We start from the raw sequence: 23,082 nt of genomic DNA, 5'->3' as shown, positions 1-23,082 counted from the left end.
TATTCGCCTTTGCTTTAGCACTGTGTAATTTAATCATAGGCCCGAAAAACACTGGAACATGCATGAAGATAGCGTGTGAGCATGTGTGGCCTTTATATAAATGATGAATGTTGAGCTGGAGTTCAGATTAGACTGTGTTATTCAGTTATTCCTCTGATGGATGGGCGCGGTATGTCTCATTGCAAATTCTTCACCTACCGCGTTACTTCACGTTTTCATTACGACTCCACGGCTAAGCTAAAATTGCCGTTGTTGATTTAATGCAGCCTAATATCTGTTCCCTTTTGTTAGAAAAAAGAAAATGTATATTTATGGTTAGTAGCAGCCTTGTACGAGTCGCTATGAGGGACCTCAGGCAGCAGGGCGACACAGATGAATCTGTCGTGTTTCACACTACAGTGGACATGGACTCCGTCCGCCCAAACACGAACCTTCTCCAAGTTTCACCTTTCCTTCTCCGAACGGGTCGGAGTGGTTAGTTTGGACCCGACCTGAACGCGTCCGATCACCGCACACAAAGAGCCTCGCCAGCCTGACGACATCGGACTGAAGACCACGCCCAGAGACCGTGGGCGGGGCTTGAGGTTTCAAAGACGATTCCGATAGTTTATGTAAATGTCCTCATAACGCAGCGTGTTATCGTACATTATAGGACAGTATATTGTCTGGACGTTACCCGGGTGGAGAGAGAAGATGGTGGTGACCGAGTGTCGTAGATGAATCATTTTTGCGTCTTCACAGGGAATCTGTGTCCACGGCGACCAAACCTGAACCGAACCGGCTCGGCTGATTTATTGTCGAGTAGTCTATCCTCTCTTGGCACCTGTTTGTGAAATACACTTCATTTGCTATCAGTCGAATTTGTTAAGATGTCCGACTCGGAGGAGATATTAGAGTTTGGGAACATAGTCGAGCGGATTGAGAAGGGAGAGGTAAGTGTCTCATGATCTTTTCCAGTTTACCTATGTCTTAGAAACCTGTCGAGTAGGCATTTGTTCCTCATAAGATGCTGCAGGTCGGTTTAAGATCATTGTATGTCTGAGATCTCGTGCACAATAAGCTACTGTGCAAATCTCCAAGTTAATTCATAAGGAAAACCCAACGTGCAAGCTACGAGCTTAACATATTTTGCATTTGTCGTATTCATTTTTAACAGTAGTCTATAATAACGTTCATAGCGTGTCTGATAAATAAAAGCCCATTGGGTTTGTTAAAAGACATGCAGAAATTCAGTCAATATAGTTTGCAAATGTCAATCTCATACATGTTCTGCACATTTTTGATGCAGACAAAGAAAAATGGCATTACTTCATTAGCGAGGGGAATAACTGCTGGTCCTGGTAACGGGTTCTGCACAAGCCAATTCTGCACGTTATGGATTCTCATTATTCTCAGCTAATAAAAATAGGGTGGGGAAGTGAAGTGGTGATCTGTATCTTATCCGAACTAAATACATACATACATACGTTCGTGCATGAAATAGCCTGACATGAACTAGACCTTTCGGTATATGAGCAGCGTCTACCTGCAGACACCAGCTCACCTGTAGGTATCGGTCCATCCCTCTCTCCCCACCCCCTACTTTGAATAGACTAGCAAGAGCGGTTACTATGGTGATTTGCGGTGTCTCCACCCAGTGCGAGCTCGTCGCGCTCCCTACGGCAGCGGTCCGGGTGCTGCTGACTCACTCGTGTGATCAATAACGTCAGGTCACGTTGTTCCATTCAGTCTTAGTCTGTGCTGGCTCGTCTGTCCGAGTCATTAGTTCAAGAAAGTTAGCGTGCGGATCCGGAGCTGTTAAGTAATTAATGATGTCTGCGACGCAGCGACGCGCCTCACTGCTGGTAAGAGACATGCGGATACATCTGTAGCAGCATCGGTTAGATCTGTTTTATACTAAACCGGTTGCGTTTGTTTAAAAAGACGTTATTTACCCAACCTAGCTAAATTGAACCTTGTCCTGCTTAATGTTGCATTGTTATTCACAACAACACTTCGGTACGTATAATAATGATTTATATGCATAAACATGCATATAGTACAAATCAATGAGTTTGGCCTACTTGGCTCCTCTCTTTCCTAATGGCTTCTTTGTGACGCCATATGCAAATGAGTGTTGGGCTCAGCTGCACACACTCCACACACCAGACGTTTACACACCAGACACACACGTTATGCTTTAAGTGTTGCTGTTCAGAGTTATTTGCGTGTGAGATATGGTCCATAACCATGTGTACAAGCACATTGTGTTTAATATTTCTATGAATGAAACTGGCAAAGCGTGCAACTTGGCTTGCTAGTTACTTAACTAGTCGGATAGTGTGGGCACTTCCAGGTTGCTAGGTTAGAAATATTTATAACCTATTCCTCATAAACTTCTGTTCTCTCTCTCTCTTTCTTTCTCTGTTACTTTGTAGGTACCAATAAAGAACATAGAACGGGAGCTCATATGCCCGATCTGTAAGGAGCTGTTCACACACCCCCTTATCCTTCCATGTCAACATAGCGTTTGTCACAAATGTGTAAAAGAGCTTCTCCTGGTGAACCACGAGGACTCCTACAGCACGGACGCTGGTTCCGAGTGCTCCAACCCAGGTAGTCCTCGTTCACGGGTCCCGTCCCCGAGCATGGAGAGGCTGGATAGGCTCGTGCGATCAGGTGCGTTCCAAATCTAGCACTTAGGGTCAATATGAGTTCAGAGTGTATACGCGCAGTGTGTGTGTGTAAAAAAAAAAAAAAAAAGAGAATATATTTGTTTTTCTTAACCGTCTTTCTTCCTCGGGGTGCCCGTCTTTTGTTTGCAGACACAAGTAATTCTCCTGGCTAATGAAAATATCCACACTTGATGTTTTCCCAACATATGACTAAACAAGACTAGTCTCTGATTCCCTTAAAAGTATCTTTAAAAGAATTACATATTGATTGAAAATTATTTGGTACTTACTGGTTGGTGCCCTAGTCCCCACTTGCACAGGCATTTTTAGTTGTCCTGCACTTAGTATGCAAAGCCCATTCACATTCCCAGGACCTGAATAACCTTCACAGGGTTGTGGGGGTGTTGCACCTAGCGCCCTGAATTTTCGTACCACATGTATAGGTGAAATAATTGCCGTGTCAGTAAGACGGTGAGTTTTATAGAGGTCACATGCTTGTGCATCATGTGTGGTCATATAGACGGAGGCCTTTGATGTTTTGTAGTTATATTGCTCACAAAGAGTTGTCATGGTGACTCTCCTTAGGTGGAAGCATGGAGGACTTATTAAAAAGATGCAGGGTGGGTTTAACATCATCTAGCTTTTGCTTCCTCCAGGTTTGTTTAAGCAAATTAGGTCTGCATCGTCCAATAGCGAGAGAGGGGTGTCGGGCCCTTTTTACAATAAAGAGTATTTGCCTGTTTCCCCTCTTCAGTGTCTGTTTTGCACCGGTGTGTTTTCTACGAGAAATGCGACGCTGTTCTGTCATGTTTGTGCAATCATGGGCTGCTAACCGGGCCTCACTCCTCTTTTGTTCCCATTTTGTTCTCTGTTAGTCTTATTTCACTTCTCTGTTTGTCGCAGCTTCGCTGAGAAGGTCGTTTGGGAGGAGAGGTAGATGTGGGTTACATTATTTGAGTAGCTATAGTGAGTATCATCCATTTAGACCCCCTCCACACTCGTGTTGCACTGTTTCTGTGTGCCCCCCTCTGCTGACCAACTTCCTTTTGCGAGACGGCGCGTAATGGAATGACGATAGCTGGAGAGAGAAGTTTTGAGACTCCTGTAAAAGTCTGCTGAGCATATTCACAAGATATTGTGGTGACCCACTGACGCCACATTATTGCAAAATCTTTAGGGAATAATGGACTGGCTAGAGTTCATCTCGTGTTAGCGGTTGAAAGGACTGTGGATGTTGCCACGGAGATGTTTTGGGATTGGAATTTTGGGGGTCATGGTGCATAACTGCTGGGCCCCCCATTTTGTTTTATAAATGATGGTCTCAAAATTACTATGCAAACTTTTTAATAAACTGGAGGGACTGACTGTTAGGAATTGAGTTATGGGAACTGCTTTATGATGCCAGATAATGTTCATCCTTTCTGCAACCAGATAGACTGCATGGCCATTATTAAGTGCAATAAGTGGTTTGAAGGGGTGTTTTGCTGAAATATGCTCAGTAGACATAAAAAATTAAAAACATGCAGTGAACAAGCTCTATTCCTACACATCTTTGATGTTAATGGCCCAGCCAAAGGGATCGATCAACACAGGATGTAGCTCACTTGTGCAAAATTAGTGATGCTACAGTCGAACCAACGGAAATGGTGTGAGATCCTTTATACAACTCATGTAACTTCAAACTTTCGAACCCCCATAAGACGTGGACGCTCGTGCGATACTTCGCTCAGATTTGCGTCGTGTTCACGACGGGCAGACACGACTGTTTACAACTCCGTCTCCTCTGCGATTTTTCTTCTTGGTTTCACTGCCCTCATAGAGACGGCACCTGTTGCGGTTCTCATAGGGGGGGCACTGCCTCCGTGTGCCCTGCCTGCTCGGCCTCCCAGTGTCGGGTCTGTGTCTGGTCCGAGCCTTTGATTTATTCATTCCTTTTTCTCCCCCACCCCGCGCTGAGTCCCACTGCGGCATTGGCAGCAGCAGCCGGTCCCGGCCGGCCGTGCTGCAGACGCTGTCTGCTCCTCCCCTTCCCGAGCGGCACAGCACACCCACAGCCTAAGTACATGCTTCTTCTCCTAACACCCACCCCTCCCATGTGCCATCATCACCCCTTCAATCTGGCCACCTGTGCAATTCGTTCTCATCAGTCACCGCTGACACGCTCACCACCGCATCCCACGTGGTCATTGCGTCACACCCAACGCGTCAGTCCGTCATGTCCAGCAGTCACGAGTCTGTAGCATCCATTAAAATGACTCCTAATTATCTGGGATCACTGCATGTTTGTCACAGAAACACTTTCTCTTTGGTTTGGTGTGCATCCACCGGTCACTATTGCGCCATGCAATGTGATGTCACTGTCCTGTGTTTTGTCATGCATCTCAGTTTGTTTGGCTCATTGCTGTAAACATGCTGCTTGCTTCTGTCATCAATATCTGTGAGTCAGTGATTGTGCATTGATGTCAGTGACTTTTTTTCCACCTGAGTCTTCCCTCTGGGTAAAACCCTAGGAGCTGGTGTTGTGTAAATGTACTGTATATGAACGCTTAACTACATTGAACTGGACAAGGAACAAAAACAATTATGCATGTATAATTTAATATAAATATAAAAACATTATCCAAAGTAGTGGGCAGTATTGAGCTTTTGAGTTCTCATACAAAGGTTTTTTGTGTTCTGAAAGTTTCTGCGTCGTATGTCCATTTTAGTTTCGGTTTCAGTTCAGATTATCATCTTTTTGTTGACTTTGACCTGTTTATTGTCCAGATCATTGTGAGCACTTGTGGTGTTTTTCCTTGTGTCGCTGCGCTGTGTTGCGAGCACCTTGAAACTCGAGTCGCCCGACTAGGGTTTCATCTTTTTAGGTCAGCAGCGCTTGGCTTTATCTCGTGGCAGTAAAATTCTGTGACGCCCCCGCCCCACACCCTCACCCCTTTACCTGACGGTCTCATGTGTCTGCCGAACCAGGGTCCGTATCCTCCCCCGGCTGGAGGCGTTCGTCCGTCACCCCCCGCGTCACCACCTTCCCGTGCCCGGGCTGCCAGCACGACATCGACCTCGGGGAGCGGGGCATTAGTATGCTCTTCCGCAACTTCACCCTGGAGAGCATCGTGGAGCGCTACCGGCAGGCGGCCCGTGCCGCCGTTGCCATCATGTGCAACGTGTGCAAGCCTCCCGCGCAGGAGGCCACCAAGAGCTGCATGGACTGCAAGGCCAGCTACTGCAATGAGTGCTTCAAGCTGCACCACCCGTGGGGTACGCCCAAGGCCCAGCACGAGTACGTCGGGCCCACCACCAACTTCAGACCAAAGGTAGGACGGGCTAAGCCACTGCTTGAAGTGTTCCTCGGTGGCGGGGCGCTGGAAAATCCATCTCTGCTTTTTTTTTGCATAATCTTTCTTTTGTTTGGTTGGTCATTTGATGTTTAAGTTTGAAAAAAACAGACTACTTTTTACTTAATAGTGAGCACGGGTGAGATTTTGCTCATGGATAACAGTATAATTTTTCTGTGTGACTTGATTTTTCATTATTCGTATATAACATCAACAGTGTTTGAACTGAAGTAAAATCGATGGGAAAAAGTCAATTTGTCAATGAGGGATGGCAGAAAATACAGTTGCTTCTCTTTATCTGTTTCCTCTTAATCTCAATCTTTCTTTGAAATCAAATATTTGTTCAGACCATAAACAGTATCTCTTAAACACACCAGTTTTTGATGCATCCGCTCCAAGATCGGCGTCGACAAATGGCACAAACCCAATGGCGTCTCCTGTGTGTGTCCCCCGATGTAACGGGTCTCTGTCTCTCGCTGATCGCAGGTGCTTATGTGTCCTGAACATGAAATGGAGAAAGTCAACATGTACTGCGAGGTGTGCCGTCGACCCGTGTGTCACCTGTGCAAGCTCGGCGGCTCCCACGCCAACCATAAGGTCACCTCCATGAGCAACGCCTACAAGATCCTCAAGGTTCGCCGGTCATGATAACTTTTTTATTTTGTGGCTTAAGATGTTGGGTTTCCGGCATGTTCTCAGTTCTGGGACCGTTCCAAGAGATGAGTTCTATATGTGTGTAAAGGTTTAAGGTGTCCTCTTTTTCAACTAGCTAATAAATAATTGCGTGATGTACTTGACCCTGCATGGCAAGTATTCCGGGGATCGTGTTGCTTGCGAATACATGGTAGTGGAGCAAACGAACATACATGTGTCTGTCTGTAAAGGTGACTTTGTTTGTCTTAGCAGACAAACCTAATGTTTCCACCTAATGTGGAATATTTGAATACTTGGCCAGGAGAACCTGAGCCATGTATTTTTAATGCAGTCAATTGTATCCAACAAGCTTATATCTTGCATTCAGCACTGTACCCCCCCAGCAGAGCTGCATGTCCGGAACTGCCTGGAAATCACGTGGTCGGGTCAGTTTTCCGTCATGTACGTTTGTATTCTAATAGACTTCATTTTTCTGTCAACAGGAGAAGCTAGCGAAGAGTATCCATTACTTAATTAGCAAAGAGGACCAAGTGAGGACTCAGATTTCTGAACTTGATGTCTTGATTCGTCAGACGGAGGTAACCGGTTTGTGGTACACTTGAGAGCCTTTTGTTGGAAACATTCAGTAATCCTTACACTGATGCACTAATCTCGAGTCCATCTCCCTCTTTACCTCATGCAGTACAGTATGTGACCCGGTTCATACAGATGTTAATTACCTGCTTAGAAACTCTGTAGTGCAATATTTTATTGATCCTCGTCTGCATAAAGTGTCTCCTGATTTGTTTACCCTCTGGCAATTTAATGCAACATGAGCTTCCGAAAAGGGTACAGGGGAAGAAAAAAACAAGTGGAAGGTGTGGATTACTAAAACCTTTTGGCTGTGGAACATCTTTACCTGGGAAATGGGTCTTGCAGTCAGGGTTTAACAGCATTTAGTGTTTTTATTTTTATTTTTTTATATATATGAAAACGCCAAAGGCTTGGTGTATACATTTGTGACTTTGTTGGAGAAAATTCAATTTTACTTACATGAATGTTAACTTTTTTAAATGATTCGGTCTCTGTTAACCCAGGAAAACGGACAGCTCGCAGAGAGGCGGGCCAATGAACATTTTGAGCGTCTCTTCGAGGCCCTCCAAGAAAGGAAGACGGAAATGTTGAGCTCCATCGAGCAGTGCAGGAACCGGCGTGTGGAGAAGCTGCGTGGCCAGGTGGAGGAGTACCAGGGCATGCTGGAGAACAGTGGTTTGGTGGGCTATGCCCAGGAAGTCCTGAAAGAGACCGACCAGTCCTGCTTCGTCCAGACTGCTAAGCAGCTGCACGTCAGGTTCGACCCGCTTGTCCGTTCTCGTTACGTCTCGTCTTTTACTGACCGACACCCCATGACTGCCAGATGTCATTCTATCAGTTTACCTTGAACCGTTAAGCAGACCTAATGAAGGAAAGTGCTGCTTTTCTTGTGCTGGTAAGCTGTTTAGCGAGAGCCAACGGCGCATCTTATGGTCATGCTCGGTCGAAGACGGTTACGTGCCTATAAGCCATGAGCTTTGCAGATTGACCCGCATAAGTGGATTTGACCCACCGGTGACTCATCTCAATTAGACGGAAGGCGTTTTCAGACGTGCACTATGCTAGCTTACTCCCCCAGCGAAACCTTCTCGCTTTCTTCATGTGTGCAGGGTTCAAAAAGCCACAGAGTCGCTGAAAACCTTTCAGCCTGCAGCCGATCCCTTCTTTGACGAGTTTGTCCTGGACACGTCAAAGGAAGAGACCTTGCTGAGAGAACTGTCCTTTGGGGGAGGTAAGAATGAGCTGGAGCCCCCAAGACACTTTCACTCGTTCTATAGCTCTAATTGAATAAGCTGATTAAAGGCCTAATGTATCCTTGGATTTTTCGGACTAGGGTGAACCTTTAGTTCAGTCCATTATATAATGGCTAGCATTCTTGGTAGTATAGTTTTTTTGACTGCAAACTTTGCCTTCAGTGGTGAAGACTTACTGGAAATGTCTCTGGGTTTGGAGTGGGAAAACTGAATTTGCGATGAAGTGCTGGGCAACCTCTGTGGATGTGGGAAGCCAACGCCTCCCAGATGGATAACAGATACTAAGTAGGAGAGGACAGAGAAGAGATGAGGGTGGGAAGAGAATGTTCATTACAGAGGAAGGCAGAAAGCTTAAAGGTGTAATTGGGCAGTGGAGAGGGTGGAGTTTCAGGTGGGCCTTTTTCATAAACTTGTAACTGTATGACGCCATTTAGAAAATATGGTAATAAGTTATATTTTTTTCACTGCCTTATACTACATTGGAAATATAAGAAATTGGTAGTAACTTTGGCCTTTTTTTTTACTGTGTTTAATGCATTTATTCATGATTGCACCAGTTCACTGTCCTTGAAGAACGAGGTCGCTCTTAGAGCAGCAGTCCTCTGGCTTGGCTCCAGTGGCCAGTCCCAGGGCCAACACGATGTATCCCTTGGTTCAGACTTCAGCAGTGTTTATGACCAACGCCCTGGTTCTTCTTGACTTTCTGATGATTAACTGCATTTCTCTCTTGACCTGAAATCCATTTAAATGTATAATCTAAAGATGCCACTTCATTGTAATCATGGAAAAAGATCTGGTAGCCTATCGACACCTCCCTGTTCACATAAATTGTGAACAATAAGATTTGGCCATATTCATTTTGTAAGTGAAAGCCTCTTGATAGTGATCACAATAAGAAAAGCATCACAATAAATCATTTGCAAGAGAGAATCACATAGGAATTGGATAGAGAATTATAATGGTGAAAGTACTGAGAGAACAGATGTTTTAAGATAAGAACCCTGTGTAGAACACTGACCACGATTGTGGTTGTGTGTTCCAGAGTTTGGGGGGCTATGACCCTAGAGTTCTACGCCCTGCAGAGGTCTAAATTTGGGGAAACGGAGACTACAAACATCTGGAGACCTCTGTGTGGAGGCAGAGCAGCAGGGCTGTAAGGATGTATATGGGCAGTAGAAGTAGAATTAGTGTAGAGAGATGAGAAGCCAATGCAATTGAAACAGAACTGGGTTGATGTAGGCAGAGTCTGTTGTATGCAAGAGGATTCTACTTCCTGAATTTTGGACATGTTGAGGTGTTCTTGGGGATATCTGTGAAAAGAGTTCCAATAATCGGGACAATATGAAAACTTGAAACAGAATGTCTGCTGTCCACATGGAAAGCATGAAAACGGGTGATTACAGAGGTGAAAAAAGCATGGAGTACATCAAGATTCAAAACTACTGACGTTTTAATAATTATGCCATCTAGATTGAACACAGTCAGAAAGGGTTGAGAGAATGTTTTACAACCAAGTAAATCTTCAATCTATTCTCATCAAATGTTTGACTTATTGAAAGGAGCACAAAAGAGCAGGGGTGGGAGGGAAATGGTAGATTTGGTGCTGACAAATTTACATTTCAGTATAGCAATGAAAGTGGAGGCTATGGCTGCAAATGAAATGATCTAACCAGGAGATGTATGCATAGATATACATGTAGGTTGTGAAAAGGACAGGACCGGGGACTGATCTCTGGGGCACTCCTTGCTCAACCGTTTTGGTGACGTTTATATTTACCAAGGGCAACTTCGATCTATTTGAGATATAGGAGATATCTGGTGGATGAGTGAGTGCATTATTAACTGAAGGATACTCAGAGCAGCAGAGTCAGCACAGAGGAGCTTGCTGAGCCATCTCAGTAGTTTGCAGCTGGGAAGCTTTGACCTTTTCTAACAACTTGGCTAGAGATTAGCAACCAGCCAATAATGATCAAGAATCTAGTTCTGCATTTTCATGGTCTTGTTTGTTTAAGAATGGGAGTTATGTCTGAGGTTTTGAGGGCAGTAGGGACTTGAGTGACATAATGGCAGAACTATATTGAACTAATAGCGGAACACTTCTAAAAGAGTGGCTTGGCACCTTCAGTCATTTCCATAAACAGCAAATGTTGATAGTGTATGTGAAAGAGCTGCATTATACTGTAGTACTATATGGATAAACCTTACAACATTACTTACTACACTACTTACTACATGGCCAAAATATATTTTGGTGGTAAACCCATAATGTGTCATGGTTAAAGACTGTCCTACTTATTTATTATTTATCAGAATTATTTGCTGTTTGGATCATAAATTCTATGAGTCAGCAAAAAAAGAGCTTGTTCATGTCGTACAGAATGCACAAGAGAAAATTATTTGTTTGGAAGGTGCATTTTGCATATCACGTCCTTCTGTGATATCAGTATTGTAAAGGCAAATATCACAATGAGGATTAACAAATTAGACTGTGCAACCCCTGTAAATATCAAACTCTTTTAAAGTCATCATGCCTAAAATCCAACCCCTTGTCACTAATGTTTTTTTGTGGATAAAATTTGTTTGGAGAGCCCTCGGTTGGGAGGGACTTGGGGGGCGGGGCAGTGGGAGGGGCTGAAGGGGCAATGGGTGGGGCTAAAAAGGCAGCGGATGCTGCAATTTCAGTGATTGAAGGAAAAAGCAGACGAGGCAGGAAAGCAGCCCTGCTCTGTCCATCTCTGCACCGCTTCACTGAGTCAGGACGGGCTGTGATGGTGGTTCTGCCGTGCTGATGGAGGCTTTTAAATTCCTGCACATGCCGCTGCTCCTTAGCTCGCAGCCCTTTTAAATCTGCTTCCTTTGCCATGCTGCATTTCCTGGTGCTGCTGCTGTCTCCATCCCCCCTCCCCCGTCCAACTTATTGGCTCCCCTGTTCCATCAATAGGTTATTATTCACGGAGAAGCGTTTTTTTTCCTTTTTCCGTTTTGGCACCGTGCCTTGGCTTGGCGACCATCCTGGCCGTGACAGGCTGTGTCACCACGGTGACAGTCTTCGCTTCATCCGAGTCCTCGGAGTGCACATCCATTCTCCTCTTGACAACAGCTAGGGTTGAGGCCCCGATACAGGCATAACAGACCTGGAACTGTCTGGAGAGAGCTAGCAGTGGGGCTGTGGAAGTTAAACAATGTTTTTTACATTTATTTATTTTTTATTATTTTTTTTATGTTGTTTTGTAATGTACAATAATCATGTCTTCTGTTGTAGCTAGCCTTAGTTTGCATTAGGTTGCAGTGGTCTTTGGTGCATTAGTCTTGGGTTGGGGGAGTCTTGGCTCTGCTGTACACATGGTTTTATACACCAGCACGATGTGCTCTGATTTAAAACCAGTCAGGTCTAGAAGTGTGTGTGTGTGTGTGTGTTGCGTGTGTAGTTCCTCACCCCACGTCACTTTTAACCCTTTCGTTCTCAGTTCCCGATCCTCCCGTCATCGACCTGTCCCGCAGTCGCATGTACAACGAGGGCCTGATCCACTGGAGGCTGCCCGAGGACTCCCTGCCGACGGACCACCACGTGCTGGAGTACAGGAGGGTGGAGGCGGAGGGAGCGGAGGAGGAACCTTGGCAGCTGGCCGAGCGCGTGTTTGGCCCCAGCACGGTGGTGTGCAGCCTGGCCAGCAACTGCCGCTACGCTTTCAGGGTGCGGAGTTGCCGCAATACCATCTTCAGCCCGTATAGTCCAGAGGTGGCCTTCCACACTCCCCCAGCTCCAGGTAAAGGAGCCCAGCCTGGTCCAGTGTACAGCTTCAGTACCAGTACCACCTGGTCTTCATATCCGATTGGTCACTAGTGAGCTGGGCAAAGGTCGGTGGTATTCAAATCTGGACCAGAAAGTTTTGTAATGTGATTTTTGTAAACACTTGTAGTAAATGATTCATGTAATTGGTTGGCTGCTATGGCTTCACATCTAACTCGTTTTGTCTGTTGTTTTTTGGGGTGTGTCTGTCCTGTATTTAGCTCACAAACTGCTTAAACAGGTGCTCCTTTGATCAAAGCACATTTTAAGTACATTGGAGTGCCGTTTGTACATCTGTTGGATCTCGTTAGATTTACCTCAGCCCGTAGCCGTTTGTTTGCTTAGACCAACAGGGTACTGTGCAGACCTCCTTGCTGTCTTTCATCTCTCGCTGTTTTGTAACTCCGTTAATGAAGATCAGGTTTTGGTATTTTTTACTCGTGAGCTGCTGCCACTGTAGGTCATCTCTTCTCCCCAGTTGATGTTAATGTCAGTGTGAAGGACAGTACTTTTCTGTTTATTTGTGCTAATCTGTCAGAATTCTACATATTGTGTGAAGTGTGGGTTATTATTTTATCACATTGTACTTAAAAATTGTACTTAATCACATTGTACTTGTAGTGTGTAATTCTAGGTCCAGTTGACCACTGATTCAGGCTAGCATTTCGGTGTTCTTCAGACCATGTAGTGACAGACGCACTGTGTTATTAATGAGGTAGAATTCTGGGTCACTACAGTGCTGGGGGGGGATATTTGATGTCTTTAATGTCTGCTGCTTATTTGAGGGTGTGAGTGGAGGGGGCTGCTGTAAGGCGTCACATTTGTATTTTAACATATTTCATATTCAGTAAATTGTTTTTTTTTTTTTTTTTTTTTTTTTTTTGTATTTTTAAAATTTATATTTGCATTAGATAATATAGTGGCTTATTTCATTTAAATTATGTAATGGCATGAGACTAAACATTACAAAGCACGATTCTTGGATGCTTAGTGTATTGTATGACTAAATACAGATGCAAAGCATTTTTGTCAATAGCTTGATTAAACGGTCGCTGAGAATAGTATTATTCAAAATAGTATTATAGCATCATTAGATCTATAATATATAGCAAATGAAGAGCGGGAGAAATAAGGTGGATGCCATCCTGTGTAACATCAAAGCCCCATTAGTCCCTTATTTAAACGACCTTGTTGCTTTCGTTTCAGTGTTTGGGTTCCTGTTCAATGAGAAATGTGGATACAGTGCAGAGCGTCTTCGGTTGAGCAAGAGGCGTGAGTCCGTGGAGAGTGTGGCTGGCATGTCCTTCCTGTTGGCGGCCGAACGCGTCCAGACAGGAAGCTACATCTGTCTGGACTACATCGTTGGTGACACTGGCATCACTCACGGGCGCCACTACTGGGCGTTCCGTGTGGAGCCCAGCTCGTACCTGGTGAAGGTGGGAGTGGCGTCCGACTCTAAACTGGTGGAGTGGTTCCATAACCCCCGTGACACCAGCAGCCCCAGGTAAGAGCAACAGGCTTTACATTTGTAAATGAATCCAGCCACTCTACATTTGAAATGAGGTCGTGCCCAGCAATCTGGCCACGAACCCTCAGGTGATCTGATGTTCACCAGGAGAAGGTCTGTGACTTACTGCCTTCGTGCGCTACTGTAGACCCGACCAGTGTTCTGTGGCTATACCGAGCGTTTCGCGGTAATGCTATGTGCTGAAGTGGAAGGTGTGTGGTTGGTTCGCTCACGCTAACTCAAACCCTCTTCCCAGGTACGACCACGACAGCGGGCATGACAGCGGCAGCGAGGACACCTGCTACGAGCTCTCCCAACCCTTCACCCTGGTCACCGTAGGCATGGGCAAGCTCTTCATTCCCAAAGCCTCCGTCACCATGGCGGCAGGTGACCACGGCAACCGCGTGCTGCCCCTGCCGCAGCGCGTGGGCGTCTGCCTGGACTACGAAGCGGGCCGCGTCTTCTTCTACGATGCGGACGCCATGCGCCTCCTATATGAGCGGCAAGTGGACTGTTCCGGCACCATGTACCCCGCCTTCGGCTTCATGGGGGGCGGGGCCGTCCACCTGGAGGAGTTCATCACGGCCAAGCGGCTGTCTTACATGTAAGGGACGCGTGTACGTCCAAGTCTGTCCACCAGTTGCTCTCGTCTCGATCCGTCCCCACGTCCATTTCTGCTGGCTTCATCGCCCTCGGCTTCTAAAAGCCCACAATATGTAGCTTCCTGTGCGAATGGCTGTTTGGCGTTTGACCGCCACAAGTAACCTGACAAACCTTGCATCAGTGCCCTTGTGCCTTTTTAATGAGATCAACTAAACAGGTGCTCCTTATGTTATTGTAATACGCAAGGTTTGATCAGCATACATACTGGAATGCAGAATACCACAATACACCTTAATGACGCACAGTATTCTGAATGTCACTTTTTGCTGTTCACTTGTGTATGAACAATTGTCTGAACGTGCATAATGCATTAGAATTTGTACATCTTGCACATAATTAAATGATTTGGCACTTCTAACACTTGTGCACTAACAATAACCACGCAGATTTGTTAAATGTTCTGATTGTAGCAACACTCGCAACACTACCTAGGCTTTTCTTAAGACAAGGATCTAATGAATAAATTATTTACAATGAAATCTAATCAAAACGGAGTGTTCTTAAAATGTCATGTAATGCTACCTAGCGTTGGTTTGTTTAAAATATGCAACTAGACATCATGTGATCGGAATTGAACCTCAACATGACCAATAGCTTTTGCATTAAGAATGTATCTTCCTTTTTTTTTTTATTTATGCAAACTACCATATGAATCACACCTGTGCTGTTGGACCTTAACTAGGTTACAGTTTGTCAGAGCTACTTTTAACACTGCTAAAAAGGCGATCAGGTCAATTTGCACTATAGCCACCAATGCAAACATGGCTGGATTACTGGAACACCAACTGACATGGCCTTACTGAATGATACAGACTTGTTGCAAGGGTGACAAGGTTACTGACTAAATGGTTATTTTCTTGACTTGGTAGATATAGTGGGATTGCTGTGTGATTCCTCAGGTACTTGCCCTATGGGCGTTTTGCTACCTACCTCTAAGTCCTGGAACCTTTAAAAAAAGTCAAATTCAGCCACTGATCTTGTGCATGGGTCGTTTTGAGGAGGCGGCATTCGTCTCTGCCTGTTTGAATGGAATAATCGCTAAAGCTCGTTGGGTTTCATTTGTTTAAGCTGGAAACCTAAGAGTAACTTTTATTATTACTTTAATATTTAATGGGCTTTAATTTTAAACTTTCAAACTCCGTTCCATCATTGAAAAGGCAAATTGGCCTTCTAAAAGGTTTCTTTTTAATAAGTATGTCATTTTATTGTAGCATTAAACCTTTTGAGAAATGAATTTTAGTTTGGAGTTGCACGTAATCACTAAAGTCTTTTAAAAATCTTCATGATAACAATCAAATAGATTACAACTGTTGTGTAAGAATTTAATGTGATTGAATCATGTGACCATATCTAGTTACACTGCTATTGCCACATGGAAATGGTGAAATAACCAATCCTGTTTGCTTTTCTTTTTGTAGACACTAATTGTACATTTTCACATTTTCTTTTCCAAGTTAAGATATGATGGAGGTTATATTGGATTCAATGATGAATCTATGCACATTTGTTTACTTCTGGGTGTTTTTTGCTATCATACAATATCATAATATGTAATTGTTTGGGAGACACATATCCAAATGTTTTGTTCTTTGTACATGGTGAACCACTGGGGGACTTTGGGGGAAAATATTCACTAGTTGTTTTTGAAGTAGTCTACTGGTAGAATGTTGAGGTAAAGCTTTACTTGTTTATTAAACACGACACTGTCTTTTAATAGCCGTTTAATTTTTACTCGTTTCCTTCAAGCTAGCACTTTATAGCATGTTAGCCACTCGGCTTGGTGCGGTTGTGTGTGAATTGGTGTGCAATATAATTTCACTCACGGGAAGTACTGTACTTGTTGTTGGCTGGGGTGTGACGTTTGCTTTTCTTTGTGATTGTAACGCTTTAATGGAAATTATAAGCTGTATCTATACTGTTATTTTTTATTTTCCATGTGGGGTTTTGATATAAAAATAAAGGTGTATACATTGTGATTGGTCGACTGAGTCTGGTCTTCATCTGGCATTGGTCGGCTATTTTCTATACGTACAAGATATTTTTAATAAGAGGAGGACTTACTGTTTATCCATATTTTGGAAATCCGGGTAATGGTTTACGCACGACTCACGCATTTGTAGGCCATGTAACGTTTACTTTAGAGCTCCCTACCGCTACAGATGCTACTGGTAGTGTACGGGTTGTTCAGTATTGCGAGGCAACACTGCCACCCTGTGGGCTTTAGAGGAATTCTCTAGCTCGAGTAGGTAAAACACACTGCAGTTTAGTATTTATTGACCTCAATGCATCAACTAACAAGCAAGCCCGTTGTAAATAAATAAAAAAGGGTTATCGGGTAGGGAAAATGTACTCATTGAAAAGATAAGTCAGAAGCAGGACTTGGAAACTACTGTAAAACATGTTTATATTGAAGTTCAGGTTCACATTTTCACATTTCATGTTTGACAGTTTTACTATTTGATAATATGGCACAAACGTGCGTGGCCGAAGTATGCGACGGATCACATTCCCCCCTGGAAGCACACACCGTGACAGCATCGTCAACATTACGACTGCAAAGAAATACAACCAAACGCACCCGCGGCGCATCCACACGTGCCGGTCTCGCACCTGTTATGACGGCGCGCGCGGCGGTGACCAGGTGTTGGCGTCACGCGCCGCGGCGGCAACACGGAAGCGGAGCCGCGCGCTCCACGTCATTAGAGGTGCACTCGTACGCCCGGACCGCGGGGCCGTGTGCGGACTTACACGCGTAGACGAGCCGCCGCCGGCCGTACATCACCCGGGCCTCGCCAACACGTCGGGAGCGGAACGGAACACCGGGAGGGTCTCGGCTCCGGAATTCTGCAGGTAGCGCGTTTTTTATCCGGCGGAGACTGTTGACCTAGCGCGCTTAGCTAACCTAGCGAGGTGGGCTGCTAGCCGGGCCGCGGTTACTGCAGGCGTGCTGGTCCGGACGGGCTCCATCGTTCTGCGTTTGATTTGGACCTGAACAATTCACACCCGCCACAAGTCACCAAATTAGAGCTGAGCCACTATATATTGTTCTACTTGACATGGAAATAGCTAGTAACATTCCGCACGCATCGTTATTATATATATATATATAATATATATATAATTATAGTTAATGCTAATGTGTATATATAATAATAATAATAATAATAATAATAATAATAATAATAATAATAATGTATATCTAATGTATATGTTAGGCGGGCTGCTGTCACAGTCCGTTAATCATTGTTCCACATAGTTGTCGTTACTAACGGTCATTGCCAGTGTTGGGTGGTATGTGAAGGTCCACTAGGGAGAAACTGGGTTTTGTGAATGGATCTGGTTTGGTCCTAATGGGCCTCGGCGTTGAGCTGCGACACGTTTAACCGCCCAGTAACGCAGCGGCTCAAACGTTCCGTCAGGTGTTTGTTGTGTCAATTCAAATGAGTTAGAAAAGCCGACTGGGTTTTCTAGTTCCTGGTTCTTCGGTTCTTGCAGTGTAAGCAGCCCTCAGCCACCTTGTTTTAACCATTCATTTTGAATACTGGCAGAATATAGCCTAAGAAATTAGATTTGGTGTGCTGTGAAACAGGTGTTTAGACATGCTGCTGTTTCTGGCTCAACAATAAGACAGGACCATAGGTAACCATTCATTCCTTTAATAGGTGTAGAAGAGGGTGTATCACCCATGGTCACTCCATGCTTAGGAGTGTACTGGAAACTACCCTGCATACCTCTTGTTGATAGTAAAGAACGCTCCACCCAACCTTTGACGGTTATGTCATGTGTTTGTTAACTATGCTTTTGTGTGCTCTCCCATAAATAACAAACTGTTTCATCAGCGTTCGGTCATTTTTTTTTTAACCGAACGTGCCCCTGTTTTTCTTTAATCAGACCGACGACTTCCATGCGTATTCTTAATGGGCGAATCAGGACCACGCCGCTCCACCCTGGTCTCCAGGTTACCCATCTTCAGGCGCAGTGTGAGCAAGAGGCAGGATTCGCTCCCGTCCTCGCCCTCCTCAGGAGGTGTGGGCAATGGCCTCCACACCTCCTCCCCCTCCAGCACCAACTCCAGCTCCAGCAGCACGGGCAAGCGGCGTAGCCTCTTCCGGGCCCCCACCATTGGCTTCCACAGCAGGAGGAGCGGGGGGCCCTGCGCGGACCCCGCCTCGCTCAGCTTGGACAGCCGGAGCCAGACGTCCGAGCTGGGCTTCGCCGATGGCTGCGGCTCCAAGACCCGCCACTCGTTTGGCTTCGGACGGCACAAGAAGAGGATGAGTCGCTCTCAGACGGAGGACCTCGAGAAAGCCTCCAACAATCGCAACGTGTTCATCAACTGCATCAGCTCAGGGACTAACGAGGGCGATGACTCGGGGTTCCTGGATGATGTCAGCAGCAAGAGGTCCTCCAGGCACAAGAAGCAGTTGCTGCCCAAGTCCTTCTCAGCCCACCACAGATTCTCCAAGAACTCCTCCAATGTGCCCGAGCAGGGTAAAGGCCAGGAGGAAGTGGGGGAACCCCCTAAAACGGGAACCCCAGGTTCCTGGCCTGGAGAACTGGTCGAGAGCTCTCTGCAGTCCCCTATGATCTCAGAGGACCGAACTACTGCCATCACGCCCTCTGACTTCGTCCACGTCACGGAGGACTCCGTCTCCGAAGTGGACGCGCTGCCCGCCCCTAGTCCGGCAGCCCCACCCGAGAGCCTGTGCCCCGATGCCCCTACCTCACAGCTGTGCTCCGGCCCGGCTGAGGCAGCTACGGAGGAGCCCGTCTTGCCAGACAGCAGCCACCCAGCCAACACTCAGTGCGAGAGCACCACGGCCCACACGGAGCCGCCGACCCTGCAGACGGTGGAGGAGCTCCAGCCGGACCAGCCGGACCAGCCCGAGGCCAGCGTGTGTGAGCAGGCCCCAGACTTAAACGAGGAGAGCAGCTCCAACCCGGAACCTAAGGAGCGGAGGCCCCGGAACCCGGTCCACATCCAGCAGATGGGAAAACCGACGGGCCTGGGTAAACTGGAGGGCAGGCCCAGCCACCTGAGGAAACCTCACACAGGTATGACAACTGGAGTCTACTACAACACTCCTAAGATCACATTCCCTGCTTAGTCAGGGATGGATGGTAGTGTGGGTGGGTAGGTCTGTGGGGGGGGGGGGGGGGGGGGGTGTTGTGAGGGTATATGTGTGGCACTAATGTTCTAGGTCACTGCTAGTTATATTCTAGGACATGGCTTTATATTTTAGGTTTCGATTATCATTTGAATGTTTATATTTGACATGAATAAAAAGCTTGAGCCTGTTTCTTATCCTCTAGCTAGCTAGACTGTTCTAATTAATTTGTGTCCATGAGCTTTCATTTGAGCTTTAAGGGAAGGAACAGGGACACCAGAGACTAAGAGACTGAGATGGGAGTATTCCATAACCCTCACCCTCAGGGCCATGAAAGATCTGCTCTCAGTAGTGACCAATCTGAAGGTTGGCACAACTAGAACACATGCATCAGAGGACCTAAGTGTTGAAGCAGGGCGATATGAACACAGAACTCATTCGAGCATGAGGGTGCTAGACCGTGTAAAGATCTGTACGTGAGATCTGAAGGATTTTTAAATGGACGCATAGTGCATAGAGTCAGAGTGACGTGAGTCGATGTAGAATGACACAGAATTCTAGCAGCTGAATTGAGGACATGCTGGAGAGAGTTTGCTTTAAGCAGGACGATATTTGAGCACAACACAGAGTGTTGTTGCAGAGGTGGAGAAATACAATTTTGACAGAGTACATCTAATTTACAAAACACTTGAAGATGTCACAATCTCACCATTTACAAAGAAAAAATGTTGCAGACTTTGAGCCAGTGAGTAATACTTCAACTTTATCGCTGATCACGAGCGATGGAGACAGACGTGCTAGTGTCGTGATTGTAACTGTGAGTGAAGACTCCCGCCGTAAGTTCAGAAGAGATGGAAACGCTTCCCTAGCTGTCTAGACACATGTCTGCATTTCAGTGTAATAAAAAGTGTGGTCTATGAAAGTGTATTTTTTTCAGTTTATTCTACATGCCAAATCTAGAAGTATTTTGAATATTTATTAAGGACCATTTGCTGTATTATGGTGATTTACAAGTCCAAAGGGAAGACGTGTCGGTGAAGTTAATACAGGCGCTGTGCTTAATTGAACAGGGGTGCTAAGTGCCATGATGAAAAGCACTTGTGAAGTTGAAACATTCCAGAGAGGCTTTTATACTTTGGCAAAGTTCTTTCAAGTCGGGCCAGTTGTCCACTACTACAATCGCGTAGTGCTGTGTTGTAGTAATCACAGCAACGTTATTTTTATTTTCAGATTTCGGCTAACGACGGCTAATCTTGCATCAGTCTGATAACTCACAGCCAGCCTAGTCCACCATGAAATGTTGTTTACCTACATTGCAGACTGCTTATGACATCACCGTACCCTTTCATCAGCATATAATCGGTGAATCTTTTTGCAGTCAGAGCAGGAGGTCCTGAATCTGACGTATAGCCACCCTGATGTCGGGAAGCGTGTTTTATGATCTTTATATGTCAAATGTGCAGCAAATGTCAAATTTGCAGGATTTGCTTTGATCCTGTGGAACTTTTTGAACATAATTAAATGCGCTAGTATGCCTGTGTCTAAAAGATCTCTTGAGAATCTACAAACCAAAAATGTGGTCTGTGATTCTAATAAAAACTGAGATGTGTATCCCAGCATGTTTGTTGTTTAGCAATCCGAGAGAACACAAGTCTTGTCAAGACTGTCCTTAGATGACAGTAGTCACCTAAGCAGTACACTTTTTTTTAATGCAGTCCTAGTTATTATAATAACAACAAATTGAATAAAATTTTTTTTAATTTTTTTTGCTGTGTATAAGAAGAAAAGGTGAAGTGAAAAGTCTTCTTTTATTCTGAACTGCATCAGATTAGATTTTACCAGGTCTTTTTTTTTTTTTTTTTTTTTTTGCGTTTTTATCTTAACAATGTCTGCCTGCATTTTCATAACTTCATCATAACTTCGTCTGGAGCTGTCACAGCAGATTGCCCGTCGTTAAGAGGATCTCTGGAAACCGTCTTCCCCATCCTGTGGTGGAGACCTGATGTGGGCCTTCACCCCGTACGCGGTCTCTCTTCCCCGTTCTCCTGCAGGAGGAGGCGCACCCCGCCCGCGTTGGTCCGCATTCGCAAAGGACACGAAGATTCTCAAACATTCCGTTCAATCCTGTCAGAGCTTGTCTTGTCGTCGCAGTAAAACAATGAACTAGAATGTTGCTCGTCTCGGGCAGTTGGTCCTAAGCAGGACTAATTCAGTGGATTCATTTGGTTGTGTCAGGATGTTTTATAGGCTTGATGAGGTATTAAATTAATTTGATCTGGCTTACTGTACAGCAGACTGTAAGTGTTTGATTCCCTTCAGTGGTGAGTGCACATGGAGGCCTGGAGGTGTCTGTAATGTCACACACACTAGTGACACAGGCTCGCCTAACAAGTAGCATTAGGCTATTGTGTATTCAGCAAGGAGGGTAATGTTTTTGTAGCATTATGCTTGTTGAAAGCCATCTAGAAGCCAGTGAGAGGTACATTGCTGTTTTATGACTAAAAGCTAAAAGTGATTTGACAAAACCATTTGAACTAACAGAAAACTGTACGGAAACGTGAAATGTGAAATATGACTACCTAAGTAGTACCTAAAAAAGTAAAAAATAAAAAAGTATTAATTTCTCAATTCCTAAATATGCACCTTGTTATACGTTTTTGTTTGGTTTTGTGCAGTGGCATCATTCTTGGGGTTTAATACATGATCTGTTCATTTAGTCGTCACTTTCCCGGGTTCTCAGTGTTTACAAACATACGTGTGCAGGCTTGGGCGGTTAACATTTCATATTCCATTAAGCCTGTAACTGTGTGCCATCTGCTGACTGGGGTGGTGGTTATTGTGATGAATTAGTTGTCTTTATGAAGTAACGGTAGTAACGGGTTTGACCGCCCCGGCCTGCTGTGCCCTCCACAGTGTCCATGTGCTGCAGCAGCAGCCCCTACCACGACGTGATGAGGATGGAGAGGCGTCTGCGCTCGGCCTCGGAGGGCGCCGGGGGGCCCCGGCTTCACCTCAACCTCCGAGAACCACACTGCCTGGAGACCAGCTCCCTCGCCAAGCAGAGAACCACCTCCTCCTCCTCCAAGATGGGCAGCCTGGTAAGCTGCGTGCGGGGGTGTGGTGGGGATGGGTGGAGGGCCCGGTGGGGATGGGGGTAGGTACCACTGATCTGAAACATGGCGTTGATCTTCTCATTTCTCTTCTCGAAAAGGTACATTAAGCAACTCTGTGGTTGATGTAATGTAGCGGGGCTTTAAAAACCCAGTGAACAAACGAGCACCTGCGTGTGAGGAAGACGAGCGCGATCTTCCACGCTGGAACCAGCGTGCCGCTCTGGGGTGTCTCCAATGCCACCTGGTTCATGTCTTGTCCTCTCCGGAGCGCCGCCCCGCTCCTCCGCACACTTTAAGCCGCACTTAGCCAGCTTAGTCCTTCACGCCTTCAGGTTTTCATCCTGTATGGGACTCGGGGCTAAGGTGGCAGCCTCTAACTGAACAGACAGGCCCTCTGCCCGCCAGCCGCCCAGGGCCCCACTGACCCACTGCCCC

The 23,082-nt window shown here is 45.6% G+C and overlaps 2 protein-coding genes across 12 annotated transcripts in view; both read left to right on the top strand.

Moving 5' to 3' along the window:
- The first annotated feature begins 219 nt into the window (after positions 1–219).
- On the top strand, positions 220–16,402 carry trim36 (tripartite motif containing 36). Of its 6 annotated transcripts, none has more exons than XM_077003483.1 (11): positions 220–932; positions 2,418–2,658; positions 4,612–4,713; positions 5,622–5,965; positions 6,473–6,619; positions 7,123–7,218; positions 7,717–7,970; positions 8,323–8,444; positions 11,934–12,233; positions 13,463–13,760; positions 14,020–16,402. In XM_077003483.1, exons 1-11 carry the CDS (start codon positions 870–872, stop codon positions 14,369–14,371), a joined length of 2,319 nt encoding a protein of 772 aa, XP_076859598.1. In that variant the 5' UTR covers positions 220–869; the 3' UTR covers positions 14,372–16,402. The 6 variants fall into 6 exon arrangements, with proteins under 6 accessions (XP_076859598.1, XP_076859599.1, XP_076859595.1 ...); XM_077003484.1 differs by lacking the exon at positions 4,612–4,713 and adding an exon at positions 3,558–3,587 and having other exon boundaries at positions 222–932; XM_077003485.1 differs by lacking the exons at positions 220–932; positions 4,612–4,713 and adding exons at positions 1,556–1,844; positions 3,558–3,587.
- A 664-nt stretch (positions 16,403–17,066) lies between these two features.
- The window catches only part of ccser1 (coiled-coil serine-rich protein 1), a 42,795-nt gene continuing 36,779 nt past the window's right edge, over positions 17,067–23,082 (top strand). For 3 of the 6 annotated variants that reach the window (XM_077003476.1, XM_077003479.1, XM_077003477.1), the window contains exons 1-3: positions 17,070–17,276; positions 18,318–19,481; positions 22,448–22,632. In XM_077003476.1, the coding sequence (XP_076859591.1) occupies positions 18,344–19,481; positions 22,448–22,632 (1,323 nt within the window). In that variant the 5' untranslated portion in view covers positions 17,070–17,276; positions 18,318–18,343. Of the gene's footprint in view, positions 17,277–18,317; positions 19,482–22,447; positions 22,633–23,082 lie in introns of all 6 variants that reach the window. The other 3 variants (XM_077003474.1, XM_077003475.1, XM_077003473.1) reach the window with 2 other exon arrangements.

The sequence above is a fragment of the Brachyhypopomus gauderio genome, chromosome 4 (genome assembly GCF_052324685.1).
Source record: "Brachyhypopomus gauderio isolate BG-103 chromosome 4, BGAUD_0.2, whole genome shotgun sequence".
In the NCBI taxonomy this organism is placed as follows: Eukaryota; Metazoa; Chordata; class Actinopteri; order Gymnotiformes; family Hypopomidae; genus Brachyhypopomus; species Brachyhypopomus gauderio.
This window is presented reverse-complemented; position numbering and strand designations above follow the sequence as displayed.